General features: G+C 37.4%; 1 protein-coding gene across 1 annotated transcript in view; it reads right to left on the bottom strand.

Moving 5' to 3' along the window:
• cerkl (CERK like autophagy regulator) overlaps window positions 1–18,073 on the bottom strand; it is a 71,365-nt gene extending 53,292 nt beyond the window's left edge. The window contains exons 1-2 of the mRNA XM_077215971.1: window positions 17,621–18,073; window positions 3,154–3,387 (exon numbers count right to left, since the gene is read on the bottom strand). Coding sequence (XP_077072086.1) covers window positions 3,154–3,387; window positions 17,621–17,957 — 571 coding nt within the window. The 5' untranslated portion in view covers window positions 17,958–18,073. The remainder of the gene's footprint in view (window positions 1–3,153; window positions 3,388–17,620) is intronic.

Consider the following 18,073-nt stretch of genomic DNA (forward strand, 5'->3'; position numbering starts at 1 on the left):
TGTACAGTGGTACTTCTTAGGTAAATGTATCTTATTTTAAGACGTTTTAGATATTTTTTAATCCCATTTAGAAGTCATTTTTTGGCATTGTGTAAAGTGTGGCTACTTTTTTAGGTGTATGAATGTCGCCATTGCTAAAAAAAAAAAAAAAATCCTGTCAGAGGAAAATGACCACGTTTAACAGCATTTCAAGGTTATTAAGCTGGAAGACATTATGAAACTTTACACAGACAAGGTCTGTATTTTCATGCCAAAACATATAATGTTTAAATCTTCTGGCTATACTTCTGAAACGGTGTATATTAATGGTTTTGGAATGTCTCGATGTATTTCCATTGTAAGACACCACAATATATCTCATGTTTGTATATTAATTTTTCTCCTCACAGCACTAAATAAGCATGTCCTCTATCCTCCAGGCACCCTCAAGGCATATTCTTTAATTATGTTAATTAATTCATGTTCTGCCCAAAGTACATGCAGCCCTCACTCACAATAACTCGCAAAAAGCCAGCATTTCAATCTTTAAAGGGCTACAGCTCAGAAACTCTTTCGTGTGAAGAAGTTATAGAGCCAAAAGATTCACTGAGGTGGGGGAAGGGCTTGGTAGTATAAAGTTGTGAGGCCTGGACAATCCCCTCCCTAATTCCCAGTGAGTAATGCACCTCCTGAGCACTGCTGTTACATCACCTCTTATTCAGTGCTGTAACTGAAATTCCAGGGATTAGCTGGTGTTAATACAGCATTATGACTAGGCCCTCATCGGACAAAAACACTTTCCAGAGATTTCCCCCACACCATTATCTAGTCCTAAACTCCTATCCCATATCCAATCCAGTTTTAAATATAGTGTACTTGTACCGTGTTCAGTATGTGGGGCGCACAGAAGGATTTCTGAAATTTTCAGCCTAATTGTGAGGCTAGATTATTTCAGTGACAATGTGCAGTGCTGCATTCTCTGCGGACCGGGATTAAAAGAGATTACACATGCACATTTTCACAAAGGCAGCGTCTGAATGCTCAACACTCATTTAGCTGACGAAGGAAGTTTATAGTATTGCTTATGAAAGAAGAAATCATTGTGTTGCTCCTCGGGAGAGTCTTAGACATCCCCCACTATTAAATCTCCCCCATCTCCTCCTCCATCCCCCAGGTTTTCGGGAACCGGAGAATGAAGAGTTCTGACGCATTTGGAAGGACACCTGTCTCCCGTGCAGCACAGCGATCGCTAGGCAGGCCGCTGGCCTGTCTTGGCAGTGAACGCTAGTGAGAGAAGCACAGATAATTACAAACTCCAGGGAGGCCGTAGAACCAACCTGTTCCTCCAGTCTGATCCAGCAGGTCCTTGCGGCCAACACCACCCTTTTTCAAGACCCCCTCCGACCCCCCTACCATCAGGCACACCACATAATGATATGGTCATCACACAAAGGAGATGGTGCCCCTCGGCTCTCTCAACAAGCGTACCTTATAATCCAGTCCGTGGAGTTTATTCATGACTTTGTTTTGTGCAGCCAGGATGTTGTTGACACAGCTAAAACATCATATTTGTATCTGATGCATACTTGAGAAATCTGTTCGAATCTGCTCTGTTCCAAAACCTAGTGATCTACCTTGCTGTCTTCTTAGACAGCATTCTGACTGAAATAGAATGATCTACATAGGGAGCCCAATGAGTTATACAAATAGCTCTATCAACTTGACTAACAACTGATAGAGTTTTATTCCTGTGATGCAAAGCTGAATTTTCAGCATCATTACTTCAGTCTTCAGTGTCACATGATCCTTCACAAATCATACTGATATGCTGATTTGGTGCTCAAGACACATTTATTATTATTATCAATGTCGAAAAAATTAGGTTTATTTTAAATATTGGAAGTACTATTTTAGGTAACACTTTATTTTAAGGTGACGTAGTTACACATTACTACATGTACTTACTAGTAATAACTTACTAGAAACACTAAACCAAACTCTAACCATAACTATAGTAAGTACATGAAGTTGATATTACTCAGTACTTATTTGAGCAAGTACAATGTAACTATGTCGCCTTAAAATAAATTGTAACCAACTTTTATTAATATATTTATATTTTGTGAAAATGTTCAGGATTTGTTGATGAACAGAATGTCCAAAAGAACAGCATTTATTTCAAATCGATTTTTTTTTATAACAATGGAAATGTTTTGACAAATTTCCTTGCTGATAATGAAAAAAAAGTATTATTTTCTTTTAAAAAAATCTTACTGACCCCACACTTTTGAGCAGTAGTGTACACAGCACACAAAATATTGTGGGTAAAAAGTATTTGTGTAAAAAAGCCCCAGATTTACTAGTGATTTATTTGTATTTAATTGTTATTTAGAGGTGAATTGTGTGTTTAACTCAATTTTCAGATTTGTTGTATTAGTAAACTTTCTAGTTTATTACATTGGTAAACTTTCTAGGCTACTTTATTGGTAAACTTTTAAGTCTATTGAATAGGTAGATTGTCTAGTCTACTGTATTAGTCTGCTTTCTAGTTTGTTCCATTATTGACTGTATAAAAGGAGGATCCAACATGTTCCACCGGATTGCTGCATGACTTGCTGCGAGACTGGAGCGAGGAACCGCTGATGGGAATCTCCATAGCTCTGTTTAATTTGTTTAATCTTCATATGACTCTATGATCTGAGCTAGTAAGACTACATTGCTCAATATAGGAGAACTTTTGATAACGATTCTTAGTTTGAGACATCACTGTTCTAACCAGACAAAGCTCCAAGCCCTTCAACCCGTCTGAACCAGAATAGAAAAGGTTTCTACTTCAGAAGTTTTTTTACATGTCTTATACAATCTTATTCGGTGCCATAATTATGCCACCTACATATTGAAGAGTGCACTTAAAATGCTACACTTACTAAGTTCAGGAACAGAGTAATTGTGTCCAATTCATTACCGAGTTGAGCAGTCTTTATTCAATAAATGTCAGCAAACACAATAAAATATAAAATGAAGCAAATGTTGACCAGGTTAATGTTTGCATGTCATAAATGTATGTCATAAAATTCAGTGAGGCTCCAAGATAAAATAATTCTAAACTGCCTAATGCTTGATATGTAATATTTTTTCAGTGTCTGGTTCAACTGTTCTGATGTGTGAACGTACCGCTGAGGATCTCTTTAAGGATTTTGAACCAAGTCTCACAGTGGTCCACGCTCAGGTTGTTGAAGTGGATGACTTGGTCCTTTAGTTTGAGCCCTTTCTTCTTGCACTGAAAGAGTGTGATGCCCAGCAGTGTTCCACCCGTCTGCTGCCCGACGGAGCGTCTCCGCTTTACCTTCACAGCAAACACATCCTTCAGCTCCATGTACTCCTCCTGCTTCTTCACATCACGATCAGCTAAAGCAAACACACAAAAGACATCGATGTCATGTTATACATTTTTTCAGCTCCTCTTGTAATGTCTGTTTTTTTAAATGCCAAAACATAATAGTTTTTTATCATATCATTTGACCCCACAGCAGTAATAAAACGTCGTGTTTAATTGAAAGACTGTAAGATGTAAAGGCCAGTGTGAATTGAGGTTCATTACTTTTCTGCACTTATTCTGCACTTATTCGCATTTATAGCATTCATAGTACAAAATGTCGTGCAGCTCATTTTGTATGTTGATTTGTGTGTTTTTTTCTTCGTTTGATTACAAAGAAACTGCCCTTGAAAATTAAATTAATTTAAAGGGATAGTTCTCCCATCATTTAACCCACTCTTTTGTAGTTCCAGACCTATGGAGTCCCACAAAAACTTTTGGATTCCCCTGAGAAACTTTGTATTTTTCGCCAATTTTCTTAGGGAAACGCAAACATTTTGCGAGAGAACGCAAAATAATTGACTTTTTATTTTTCTTCCCATCTCGTTTTTTTTCTTTTTCTTTTTTCTTCCGACCACCATTGTCACTTTAGGAGCTCCATACAAAACTGTCTAAATTGATAAATGTACCTGTATAAAACCATTCAAAATTTGGGTGGTCTGTAAGATTTTCGAAAGAAGTCTCTCATGCTCACCAATTAAGGCAGCATTTATTTGATAAAAAATACAGTGAAACATTAGCCTATACAATAAAGTAATATTGTGAAATATCATTAAAATTTAACATAAACGTTTTCTATTTTAATTTCTCTTCCGTTTTCTATTTATATCTTATTTATCATTCTAATATGCTGATATGGTGCTCAAGAAACGTTTCTATTATCAATGTTGAAAACAGTTGAGAGCTGATTCATATTTTTGTAGAAACCATGATATCCTTTTTCAGGATTCTCTGATGAACAGACAGACAAACAGCATTTATTTAAAATATCTTCTGTAACAATGTAAAAGCCTTTAATGTCACTTTTTATCAATTTATTGTGTCCTTTTCTTGCTGAATTAAAGTATTAATTTCGTTCAACAACAACAACAAAAATCTTACTGACCCCAAACTTCTGAACTGTTTTTGCCCATAGTATTAAAGTCAATGGGGTCCAAAACATTTCAGGACTATTTGACATTCATTGTATGGATAAAAATATGCTTCAATTTTCTTCTTTTGTGTTTTGCAGAAGAATGAATTGCGTACAAAATTGGAACAACATAATGACGTTTAAACAAAAATTACATTTTTGTAACTATCCCTTCTATGAGAACTAAAACAAACAACGAAATGAAGTTTTAATGGGTGATAATTCAGACTTTTAACAGCGCTGCACTTGATACCCCAGCGTTATGATGGGCTGTGAGTTTCCTGTTCTCGCCTGATCCCCCGCTGTAAATGATTACCCACAGGCAAACTCCAATTAAACCGCACAGAAATCTGTCGCCGAGCCTTGAGATGGACCGTGTTCTGTAGCTGCCTCTCTAAAAGAAAGCTTTTCTTCATTAGGAGCACCCCGAGCCGCACCTCCACGTTTCAGAACATTAACTACCCTCTCACATTACTGCGCAAGACACCAGCCGCCATCTGTTCCTAACTCAGGCTTCTGCTCGAACCTCCCTATACCTCCACCACTCTATTTATTTAACACCGGAGCTTCGTTTCATTGTGGTCACTCTACAAAACCCTGAGTCAATTAAATTAGTGGGAATAGGAGATTATCTCTCCCGGCAGAGCTTTCCTTGAGCCAGGGCAAATGACAAAGTGGCCCGTGTTAACGGCTGTGTACAGGAACCTGCCTCCGAGAGAGCGAGGGGGGGTCCTGAAGGGTGTAGAGGGAGAACGGGACGGGGCCGGAAAGGAGGGGCTTCTCCTCTGCTACATTACAGTAAGCCGGTGCCCTGTCTGAATCAATCTTGGCACATCTGCCTGATGCCGACCATAAACAGGATTAAAGAAGGACTTATCTGCTCGATGCTAATTGTGCTGCAGTTTTTGCACATGTCCACCCTTTTTAATAAAGAGACTCCAAATGCTGCTGTTCAACTGCCCTTTTCAGGCCGGGGTTGTCAGCATGTGCACAGCGCTAGTCAGGTTGGTCTGGGCTCTGATGTTCTAAGGCTTTGGCAATAGGACCCAATTAGTCCCCCCAATTAAGAGAAGAAAATTGAGTTTAAATGAGCTGCCCGCTAAGTAGAAGCAATGAGATGTAGATTGAGATGTACTCCTGGTAAAGCATGAGACTGACTAGCGTTTCCTGCTGATCTGCTCCAAAACAGGCCACACAATTGAAACTTTAGTTTTTGCTAATACTGTGCTCTCTCTATTTTTGGAAGACCATAAATTCTTGCTTACACACACTTTTCTATCTCTATTGTATTTTAGCCACTTTACCGCTCCACACTTGCTAATCTATTTTTAAGGGAATAATGATGCAACTTTAACAACTGCATTAAAATTGGCAGCAAAATTAATCTCTTGACGTGGCTTTGCTGATGCAGTTAGAAAGCTAACACAAGTATTAGAAAGCTGACATAAGTTAAAAGTATGCGAGAAAGAAAAAAATTATAAAAAAACACTATCAAGATCATTTGCTCATGACTGGTTTTTCCTGTTTCTTTTTGCGTTGAGAACAGGAAGCATCATAAGGTTAAGCAATAAAAGCCACTGTTTTATTCCATTATTATTTTTTTTAAATGTGATCATATTCCAATTATGTATGCATCATGTGAAGGTGGTTACTTGATTGCCATAATCCAAATAAGACTATATTCTAGTTACAAGATTGCTGAACAAAACAGCTGGGATATGCCTGTATTAATAGGAATGTTGAGTCACGTAAACATCCTATTCCGAAAATCCATTGTACTGGAATATGCAAGTAATAATGGTTGGTATGTGATTCATATACATACATACATACACGTATAAAATTGTACAAAGTCTAAAAATTGAGGATTGAGGAGATTTGTTCACGAAAATAAACAGAAATCAGACATGCATATGCAATGTATTTCTGCTTATTTAGCACTCTTGTCTGGTTTTGGATGTCATTGGCGTAAAAAAATGTATCACAGTTTCCACCAATTTTTTTTATATATATATATATATATATATATATATATATATATATATATATATATATATATATATATATATATATAAAGTTCTCAAAAGTTCTCCTCTTATGTTCCAGGGGAAAAAGTAAATACCAATTTTGAACAACATGAGGGTGAGTAAATGATGAAAGAATTTTAACTTTTGGGTGAACTATCCCTTTAATTGGAAAATGTGTTCTCGGTGTAAATGTGATTAGTGCATTACCTGTGGGATACACTCATACTAACAAGTTCCTACAGTATTTAACTAAAATTTTGCAGCAGTATTGCAGCAGTTAAAAAAGCAAAACACACCTTTAAGATGCATAGACAGAATATGTAGATTTCTTGTAAAAGCCGTCACACCTCTTTTGTGTGATCTAAAAGGGATTTGAGAGTAATCCATGCAAAAAAACGCAAAGCTGGGGTTAGAGAAGGGGGCTGAAGAAGATTTTTTGCCGCTGGTGCCTCTGCTGCAGGGCACACAAGTTCACAAATAAGAAGGGCCATATGTTCAGGGTCATTGGTCTAAAGGGGCTGCAAAGGGCCAAATCAATATGACACGTCTGGTAACACGCGAGGTCATATAACACGGAGCCCTCCTGAAGACTGACTATGGATCTGTCGTCTCCGGAGAGCTCATCTCTCTTATTGACAATTACATGCGTCTCTGTGTGTAGACACCACTCACAGCCAGCGATGACACACACACGCGCATATGCTATCATCACTGGCTGCCGATTCATGTTTTCTGGATTACATAAAATCAGGCTTGATGAAATAATATTCAGTACAGTAGAGTCGGGCGAGTTGTTGCAGTTGCTAATTTTTCTTCCTAAAAAATGTGTGTGTATATATATATATATATATATATATATATATATATATATATATATATATATATATATATATATATATATATATATATATATATATATATGTATAAATGTAAATGGTGCTTCTCTATGCAACAGTGCTATGGTTTTGTATTTGTGGTTTCCTGTGTTGTTGCTAGGGCATTGCATGGTGATTACTGGCCCAAATAGCAATGTTGTCCTCAACAAGCCGCAGGATTTGAGGTATTATTCATGTACATAGCACAAATGATGCAGAATGAGTTGTGCGTCAAAGTTTAACACCTTACAATAGGAGTTTGTTCAAATCACTAAGCCAAAGTATGATAAATAGTAATAGTGATGCCTGCCTTAGCAAAAATTAACTTAAATGCCTGAATTGAAGTTGCATAAAAGTTTTTTTTTTTTATTGAGCAGTATATTTGTACAGGTTCTCCCTTTTGTTTTAATTTTTCACATGTATCACAAAAATAATTTTAAAATGATTTTAAATGAGCTCTTCATGTTAGGAATAGCTGGTTGTCATAAAAGCTATTTGCTAGGAAATTTGTTAATTAGTTTGAAAATAGCAATTCTGTTGAACCTCACAAGGCGGATATCCAGAGAGCAGAAAACAAAGCAGGGAACGACGAGTCTGTGGCCCCCAGCGTGGCAAGTGTCATATTCCGGTGCACATGAGGCTGATTTCAGATGACAAGATGGGAACAGCCCTTCATTTGAGGCACAGTAAGACACGGGGAGATTAAATAAAACTGTGCACTCTTCTAGAAAACTTTATTGCTTCCAGATGGATACAAGCTTCCTCTCAGCAGCGTTCCGGCAAAGGCGAGACGCAGGGGGCCCGACATCATGTCATCATGCAACTAATGTATGGACAAAAAGAATCAATTCTACACCGGGAGTGATTTGAGCTGCTAGACTTGGTTACAGTGAGATTTCAATATGCATGTTGTCTAAAGCATATGTATTGATTTTATTAGTGGTGCTTGAAGCATCACCTTTAGCATTGCTCATAATTAAAATTAGTGATTTGAACAAAACCCTCTTCATGACTGTAAATGACAAAACTGTAAACTTCATGATCATGTCATCCCATATGTGATCCAGACATAAATGAAACCTGCAGACAGTTGAGGAGGAATGTGTTGTTACATTTCTAAGTGATTAGACTAACAATTGTTGCAATGTAGACCATAAAATGGCCAAATAATCTCACATTGAAGGAGGGACCCAAACCATATCTAGATACTCTTGCCAGTTGGCATTTAAAACTCTGTAAAAATGGCAACAAGAGATTTTCTGGAGTAAAAAATGTACTTTAGAAGCAACACTGTATAAAATATTAAGACTTGTTTTCATAGACTATACAACACCCTATTATTATCATTTTTTTACAGGTAAGCACCACTCCTTCCTTCAGAAAATGTGAATCTAGTTGTGTCTCCATATAGTAAATATCCATGAATGTCTTTTAAATCTTCACCTGCATTCACAGGGTTCAGTCTGGCAGAGAATCTCTTTGTCTCATCTTCTCCCTACTCAATGTTGATGCGTGCAGCGCTCTCGCAGATGAAACTAATACCGTGGTTTGAAAGGGGTCCAACTACGGAAAGCCCGTGCCAGGTCAGCAAGCCACTCTTTGCCCCCATGTTGTGTGGGGCCATGTGGTTCCCAGCATGGCGTCCGAGAGCATATTTTCCACCTGTGCCTGTGGAAGCCCAGACCCACACACCAAAACCCAATATTTACATTTTTATATTGCCGTTTTCAAGCCCCCAGGATGCAAACAAAGGAGGCAGCGTCTGTTTGTTCCCTGTGTGCAATTAGACTGTGACACTGTATATCCCTATTGCAATACAGAGGGGTCACACACTTGAACTTTAACTGTGTTCGGTACACAAGCCAGCTGATTGGCGTGCACGAGACAATCTGCTTGCTAAATACATTTTAAAGAATCTATAAACTCAAAAACTGCATATTACTGTGTCATTTTTGGTTTTGGTCAGCCCACAATATGGTCTGTGCATGCAGATTTCCATCATTGCACACATCTCTTGCTCCTTGCATTGTTAATTAAATTTAACATATTTTGGCAAATTTATGCATTCAGTTACCAATAAGACTATAGAACTCGCCAGTAGAACTTTTGAAGGTTTCGTATTATTTTTTGTTTCGTTTTTTTTTTTTTTTGGTCAGTGGGATCCAGCGTTGTTTGATGTTATTTAAATTCAATATATTTTGACCAATAAGAATGTAGTACTCACCAGTTCACTGTTTAAATCAATTCCATCTATTTTTCCGTCAAGGTCAGTGCAGAAAAAGTCTGTTGTTCACGTCAAGCTTGTCTTTTTTTAGTTTTTTTTCATGGGGTCAACATTCTTCAAAATATTTTCTTTCATGTTTTGCAAAATAATGAAAGTCGTACAAGTTTAGAACTACATAAGTGTGAGTAAATGAAGACAGATTTTTCATTTTTGGGTGAACATCCTTTTATTTAAAAAAAAACCCCCACATCCTTGTATTTGTCCTGGTGAAAACACTGCAGATTAATTCAGGTGTACGACAGGAGGCATTTCATGCAATGCAAAACTGTTCTTATGCTCATTCTTATGCCGTCGTACAGTTTTGGGAGTGTGTGCGGCTCTCTCTGTGGCTCTGTAACCAGAGGCTCCTACTCCGAGTCTCAGGTGTTAGTAGAAGAGCTGAGCATGTCTCAGCATAATGACTCATTATTGATGCTAATGATGTTCTGCTCATTATTTTTAAACAGGCTCTAGAAATAAACAATTATCGTCACCTACTTTTCATTATGCTCCAAGCCAAAATAATTTGTGGACATGAAGGAGGGGGAAATGTGATCTGTAAGAGTGGATAGCTTAAATAAGCAACATAACTTCATTAATGTGGATAAATTACTAAATTAACATTACTTATTGTTGTATCTAGTGTTGCAGAACTTGTTTTTGTTTGTTGATTGATGCTTATCGAAGAGTATACCGTTTTTTAGCACTGATGTTGACTGATGTGACACTGCTGAACGATCTTGTCTCTGCACTGCAGTTTTCCATGCGGAGGACAGGGAATGTGTCTTGACTAAAAAATGTCCCCCTTCTGTCCCTCGGTACTGTGAAATGGGATCAGATAACCTCAGCGGTGCAATTAGCCTCAGAAATCTGAGGCTGAGCCAGTCAGTCCAGTTCCAGAGAGCTACACTTGGGCAGATGCTCCATGCTGACCGCAATGGTCAACCAAAGTCCTCAGAGTTCTGGGAAAAACAGGTCATTTTCAAAGATCTAATAGTACAGCGCTTGTGTATGGTAAACCATCCAGCATTTGCTTGCATGACATGCTCGTTCAGCTCAGCGCTCATATAAATGGCAAAAGTGATCGATGAAACAAAAGCTGAGAACTAAAGTCGATATGTTAAGATATAATCTGAAATAAAATCATTTTAAAATGCATACAGAAGAAGAATGGCTTTTTGTATCCCTCATCTAATGTATTACTCCCTCAGAGATAAGTGAGCATGCATTCAGGATAAGTAATTAGGTTCTCTCCATCATAGAAAAGAAAATCCCTACAATGGTCACATCTGATTATGTACTTAAAAATAGAGGTTGAAACCAGTCCTACTTTTTTTTTTTTTTTTTTTCTACGATTGTTCAGAGGTTGTTCTTCATAGCTCAGAACTTTTAAGTTAAGTTTTAGTTCTCTATTATCTTTCAAGTAAATTTCACTTTTGTACGGTGGCCGAGAGAGTTCAATGTGCTGCAACAGAAGAAAACACATGCAAATAGATAAAACACAAGCAAATTAAGAAAACACTTTTATCAATTTGACAACACAAATACTCCCAACACAACCAAATACAGAAACGCACTGCAAATACTCACACCACAACCAAATACAGAAACGCACTGCAAATACTCACAACACAACCAAATACAGAAACGTTCTGCAAATACTCACAACGCAACCAAATACAGAAACGCACTGCAAATACTCACAACACAACCAAATACAGAAACGTTCTGCAAATACTCACAACACAACCAAATACAGAAACGCACTGCAAATACTCACAACACAACCAAATACAGAAACACACTGCAAATTCTCACAACGCAACCAAATACAGAAACGTTCTGCAAATACTCACAACACAACCAATACAGAAACGCACTGCAAATACTCACAACACATCCACACTGCAAATACTCACAACACAACCAAATACAAAAACACACGGCAAATATTTGCAACACAACCAAATCCAGAAACACACTGCAAATACTCACAACACAACCAAATATAGAAACACACTGCAAATACTCACAACACAGCCAAATACAGAAACACACTGCAAATACTCACAACACAACCAAATACAGAAACACACTGCAAATACTCACAACACAACCAAATACAGAAAATGTGCTGCAAATACTCACAACACAACCAAATACAGAAACACACTGCAAATACTCACAACACAACCAAATACGGAAACGCACTGCAAATACTCACAACACAACGAAATACGGAAACACACTGCAAATACTCACAACACAACCAAATACAGAAACACACTACAAATACTCACAACACAACCAAATACAGAAACACACTGCAAATACCCACAACACAACCAAATACAGAAACGCACTGCAAATACTCACAACACAACCAAATACAGAAACACACTGCAAATACCCACAACACAACCAAATACAGAAACACACTGCAAATACTCACAACACAACCAAATACAGAAACGTGCTGCAAATACTCACAACAAGATGAGCTCTCTCGGCCACCGTACTTTTGTGTCAGATATTTCTCCTAAAATTGTTTAGTAGAAATAAAAATGGACACAAAAGTAACAACTGTTGAGATGAACTGTAGCTCAGATAACTTGGTCTAAATAGAATCAGATAAATGTTTGAGTTCATTTTAATCTCAAATTTTGCATGCACTATTATCTCTTCTGAAACCTGACGTGAGATTATAAGGGTCTTTTGTTCAGTACAGAAATCTGAGAAGCATTTTACTCAGTGTAAACTCATTGCTGTCTAAGATAAACAAATGAGATATTAAAGAAATATTTTTGTTTTTGTAACTTGAATGTGCAAAGGCTTCCGGTGCCATTTGCTAACAGTTAGGCCTATTTTAGCTATACAAAAACAGTACGTTATGCTGCTTAATATTGCAGACTGGTACTTGCTATCATACTATTTTAATTAATGATCATAATCCTAAACAAACTGGTTTGTAGTGCAAATATTTTTACTGTTTACTGCACATTGTCATTTTTCTAGTCATTTCCCTATAGCAACTAATGAATGGGAAGTCTTGCACAATCAAAGAAAATAGCTTACTTCTGTGTTGCAAAATGAGGTGGATAGATTCATCTTCTGAAATAAGCCATCATTTAAGCAGTAAAGTTAAGTGCTAACATTCAGCAACTTGCAGCTTTTACTTAAACTGGTTGCCTTCTGTATCCAGTTTTATGATTAAAAAAAATTATTTAAAAAAATCCATTTTTGCAATCTCTGCTCCATGAGCTTTGATACGTTTACAGAGCCAGAGGTAAAAGCAGCAGACACATGGCATGAACCCACCAGAGTGATCTAAATGAACTGCGTGGACTGGAGGCGTGAACTGCTCTGGCACCCAGATCAAATCACAGTGTTTGTACATTCAACAGACAAACTGAAGTAAAGCCAAGGCCAATGCTAAGCAAATTCAGGGTTCAAAAAGTCAAACCCAGTTCCCTTTGGCAAACAATCCCAGTCTCCTGTGCTCTTTTGTGGTTGCGGCAGAATATGAGGCCAATTCAGCGGACTCTACTTTCATTTGTAAAAGGTGAGCTAACTGGCATGTTTACTCTGGATAGACAGCGGGCTGTAGGTGATGCCTCGTGAGCGGTATTTTTAAAACATACAGTAGAAATAGTGCTGACCACTAAAAAAAGAAACTCTATATATTATTTACAGTTTGTCCTGTTGTCAGTCCTGGTTAGAGCTGTCTTAAAGGAATAGTTCATACAAAAATTAAACTTCTGCCATCATTTACTCACCCTCATGACACTACAAACCCATATGATTTTGTTCCAACAAATTATAAATTATTTTTTGCAATGATGCCAGCAGAAGAACCATTTTGGGTTCCTTAAAGGGATAGTTCACCCAAAAATGAAAATTCTGTCAGTATTTACTCACCCTCATGTTGTTCCAACCGTGTAAGACGAATTAAGATATTTTTGATGAAATCTGAGAGCTGGATCACTCCTCCATACTAGTCCGTAGGCTTCTCCAGGGATTGAAACTTGCTAGCCTCGAAAAGTTATTAAAGACATTGTTAAAATAGTCCAAGTGACTACAGTGACCCAATCTTAAGTTTATCAAGTGCAAAAACAAACAAAAATAACGACTTTATTTCAACTATTCATTTCCTTCTCTGTGGGCCACTAGTCAGTTAATCTAGTGTGATAGCGTAAGCTTCTGTTGTTGTACGTCACACGCATCACACACATGACCAGCGTCGGCCAATAGTGAGCCTACGTGTGACGTAGCTCTACGCTATTACACTACGTTAACTGACTCGAGGCCCACAGAGAAGGAAACGAATAGTTGAAATAAAGTCGTTATTTTTGTTTGTTTTTGCGCACAAAAAGTATTCTCATTGCTTGATAAACTTAAGATTGAGCCGCTGTAGTCACTTGAACTATTTTAATGATGTCTTTAATAACTTTTCGAGGCCGGCAAGTGTCAATCCCTTAAGAAGCCTATGGAGGAGTGATCCAACTCTCAGATTTCATCAAAAATATATTAATTTGTGTTCCGAAGATGAACGAAGGTCTTACGGGGTTGGAACAACATGAGGGTGAGTAAATACTGACAGAATTTTCATTTTTGGGTGAACTAACCCTTTAAAGAACCCTTTAGTGATCAGTTCACTGAAGAACCATGTTTTTTTTTTAGTGTGAACATTATAATAATCTTTTTCCACTATAAAGAACATTTTGTGTGATTGAAAGGTACCATGGATGTGAAAGGATCTTCATGGGACCATAAATGCCAATAAAGAACCTTTATTTTTGTTGCTTTTTTTTTATCATTTTGGAGCTTCATAGCTCCGGTCCTCATTCGCTTTGATTATATGGAAAAGGCAGAATATTCTCCAAAAATCCATTTTGTGTTCCAAAGAAGAGGAAAAAAGAGTGAGAGTGAGTAAATAACGAATATATTTGCACTAACAGTCAAAAGTTTTGAATAATTAGCCTACATTTTTTTGAAAGAAGTATCTTATGCTCACCAAGGCTGCCTTTATTTGATCAAAAATACAGTGAAATGGTAATATTCTGAAATATTATTACAATTTAAAAGAACTTTTGTCTATTTTGATATACTTTAAAATTCATGTGATGTGATGCAAAGCTGAATTTTCAGCATCATTACTCCAGTCTTCATTGTAACATGATCCAGAAATCATTCTAATATGATGATTTGCTGCACAAGAAACATTTCTAATATTTTCTCATTTCTAATGTTTTGGTGTAAAACTGTGTAGGCCTATATAACAATTGTTTTTGTTTTGTAGGTCTAAAGCATATGACAACACAAATAAAATGCATAATCAGAAATTAAGCAACGGGAGAAGTAAACAGAGGTATCAAATCATCACTGAAATCCAACACACAGTGTTGTCATAGAAACAAGCGCTGAAATGCCACATTGCAATCAAGTAATTTGATATTGTGTTTGTCTACTGGGTAATGTCCTCCAATCTCTCTCAGTTGTCTGTATTGAGGGATCAGGGGCAATATTCTGATCTGTTATCCCTCGGCGGAAAAAAAGCACATGAGCGTCAAATAGAGAACCCCAGTATATCGAGATCTCACTGGCATTTTTTGGCATTTTCAAGGGAACATTTGGTAAAGGCCATAGGGGGTTATTAGATGAATGCTTTCTGTGTAATGAGAGCTCTGGCTTAATAACATTAGCTTGGATCACAGATGAAAAGTACTGTCTATAAAGCTTACGCTGACTGAAAGGCTCTCTTGCACTCGGCAGCGCTCATGCTTTAAAGTGCCTGCACAAAACAACAGCCAAAGACAGGAAGTACATGCCTCAAACTGCTGGGCGTGTTTCAAAATTGTTTCATTTTTGTTTCCTGATCAATAAAACAGCGTAAATCAGGAGTCCGCTCTTTCACAGCAAATTCGGAGGGCTTTTTTTTTTAATGAATGCCTCAATGACGACAGCAAACAAAAATTCACACATCAATAAGTTATGACAACATATGTTTTTACATTGCTTTAACTCATCAAAATAAGTTGTGTAATAACTTTAAACAACAACTTTTATAAGTTATACAACAAGATTAACCTTTTAAGTAGGTTCAATGTAATTTAAGTTGAAATTACTTAATCATTCAAGTTGATTGTACTTACAGTAAAAAATTTAAAGCAGAAACTTGTACAGCAAGTGTATATGCATATGTGCACTTTATTCTGGATACCGCTGCGGTTTCCGCGTAAATGACAAAGTTCATCTCTGCATATATTTCTAGTAACTTAGAATGTCTAGATTAAATGTTGGATTCCTTAAATATTACCCAAAGAGAAAAAACTACACATGCAGGCCTAGGGTTTCACTGATATCCGATATGAAAATCAAATCCTCCTAAAAAGTCGTATGGTTATCTTCTTAGAGTAATGATGCAGATGGTAGTCTTGAGTATCATTTACTTGGACATTTGCGAACTGTCCACAAGACTGACAGATGCCCTACTTTATGTGGTCACAACAGTCAGCCGGAGTCCATTACCAACACAGCTGTTACACATGAGTTTCTGGCAGAACTGACATTACCCCCTTTTTCCCCCCTTTATTTGGATTGCTATATTGTTGTAGCCCTATTTGCTTGTGTAATTATTACATTAGGGTTCAACGGAGCTAAAGGCCCGCCCACAATGTGCTTATTTTTGGTTCTGATGTTTACAACAATCAAAAATATGTTATTTTTTTTAATACTGATGGAGCAGCACAATATTTTTGAAAAGCTTAGTTTTATTAAAAAAGCATTTAAAATTGTTACATTTTTATAGCGCTTTTCTGGGTACTCAAAGCGCTTTACATATGGAAGGGGAATCTCCTCAACCACCACCAATGGCATCCACCTGGGTGATGCGACGGCAGCCATACTGCGCCAGAACGCCCACCAGCTTATTGGTGGAGAGGAAACAGAGGCTATTTTAGCTATAGTGAACCTTTTCAATGTTGCAACAAGGGGACCTTTTTACCTCAAATACCAGTTATAGAGAGTTATTGAAAAACTATGCATTTAATCGCCTCGAATAAAACTGGAAATCATAAACAATGAACTCAAACAATAGAGCATGGTACTAGCAATGCCAATTATGAATGCATTATCTGATCAAATGTAAGTGCATAAAACATAAATGTCTTTTATCTCAAAATATATGAGATAATTTCAGTGATTCTCAGAAGCTAGCCTATATCTGCAACATTTATTTGGATCAAATGACCTCAAAGACAAACTTTTGTCATTAAAGCAATGGCCTCGTGGATGAGGTCACTTTGTTGTGCATGCAGTGACAAATGTGTGTTTGGTGGAAGAATCCATTTATTTATGAAAATGCAACTTTCTTGGTTTGTGAGTCTTGAGAGTCTACATGTTGTAATTGTGCATCATGTGTTGGTATTACAAGAAAGAAACATATAAATAACCAAAATTTATTCTTGATGATTATTCTAAAACTCTAAATTCTAGAACGATTCAGGCAACACTTTATTTTAAGGTGACGTTGTTACATTTTAACGTTACATGTTCTTACTACAGTATTAGTAATAACAGTAAAATATACATAATTACAAGTAAATTACCTTAAACCAAAACATAACCCTTACTGTTACTCTATAGTAAGTTACATGTAACGTTAGTTAAGTTAATTAAAACGACTAAGTAATCACTCTTACTTGAGAGTAAGTAGGCTACACTGTAACTACGTCACCTTAAAATAGTGTAACCGTCCACGATTCATTCTTAAACGTTCATAAAACTAAGTTCATACAGTATCTACTTATGTTTACTTACGATGCGTAGTCGTGTCTATAAACACGATACATAATAAACTGATTGCTAATATGACTTTGAACTCGAGATAACTTACACAGGAAGTAAACATGAGTAGCGTTCAATCACCATGGAAACTGGGGCAAACACAGCTCAGCGCTGCTTGCTCACCTGTAGGGGTCTCTGGCTGAATGGGCGTCCATGTTACCCGCGTTGCTGTGAGAACAACGTCGTGGCTCTTTTTCCCGATTTGGAAGATTCCTCTCACAATCGGTTCGTCCGGTCTATTTTTCGTTTCTTTACGACCCTGAACGTCGTCGTCGTTGCATAACTGAGGCACCGAGACGGAGCGTTTCTCGCTTTGCTGCTCTTTTCGCTTTTTCTTTTTTATCTTGACTCGCTTCCCCGTCCCGCGAGGAGGAGACGACGGTTGCGTCTCGCCCAACTCTTCCTGACTCTCCGACCACGCGTTGTGGACATTTATCGATTTACACGGGGATTCAAACATAATGTGAATGTGTGCGGGGCAAACTCGCCTTTGTGTACTAATTTACCGGGTCGGCGCTCTCCCGGTCGCTAGGCTCCTGAGGAAGTTCCTCATCTCCATTCACCTCTAGAGCGCGC

This window comes from Siphateles boraxobius, unplaced genomic scaffold (assembly GCF_051911475.1).
Source record: "Siphateles boraxobius isolate OS27281-9 unplaced genomic scaffold, OSU_SipBor_1 7, whole genome shotgun sequence".
Lineage (NCBI taxonomy): Eukaryota > Metazoa > Chordata > Actinopteri > Cypriniformes > Leuciscidae > Siphateles > Siphateles boraxobius.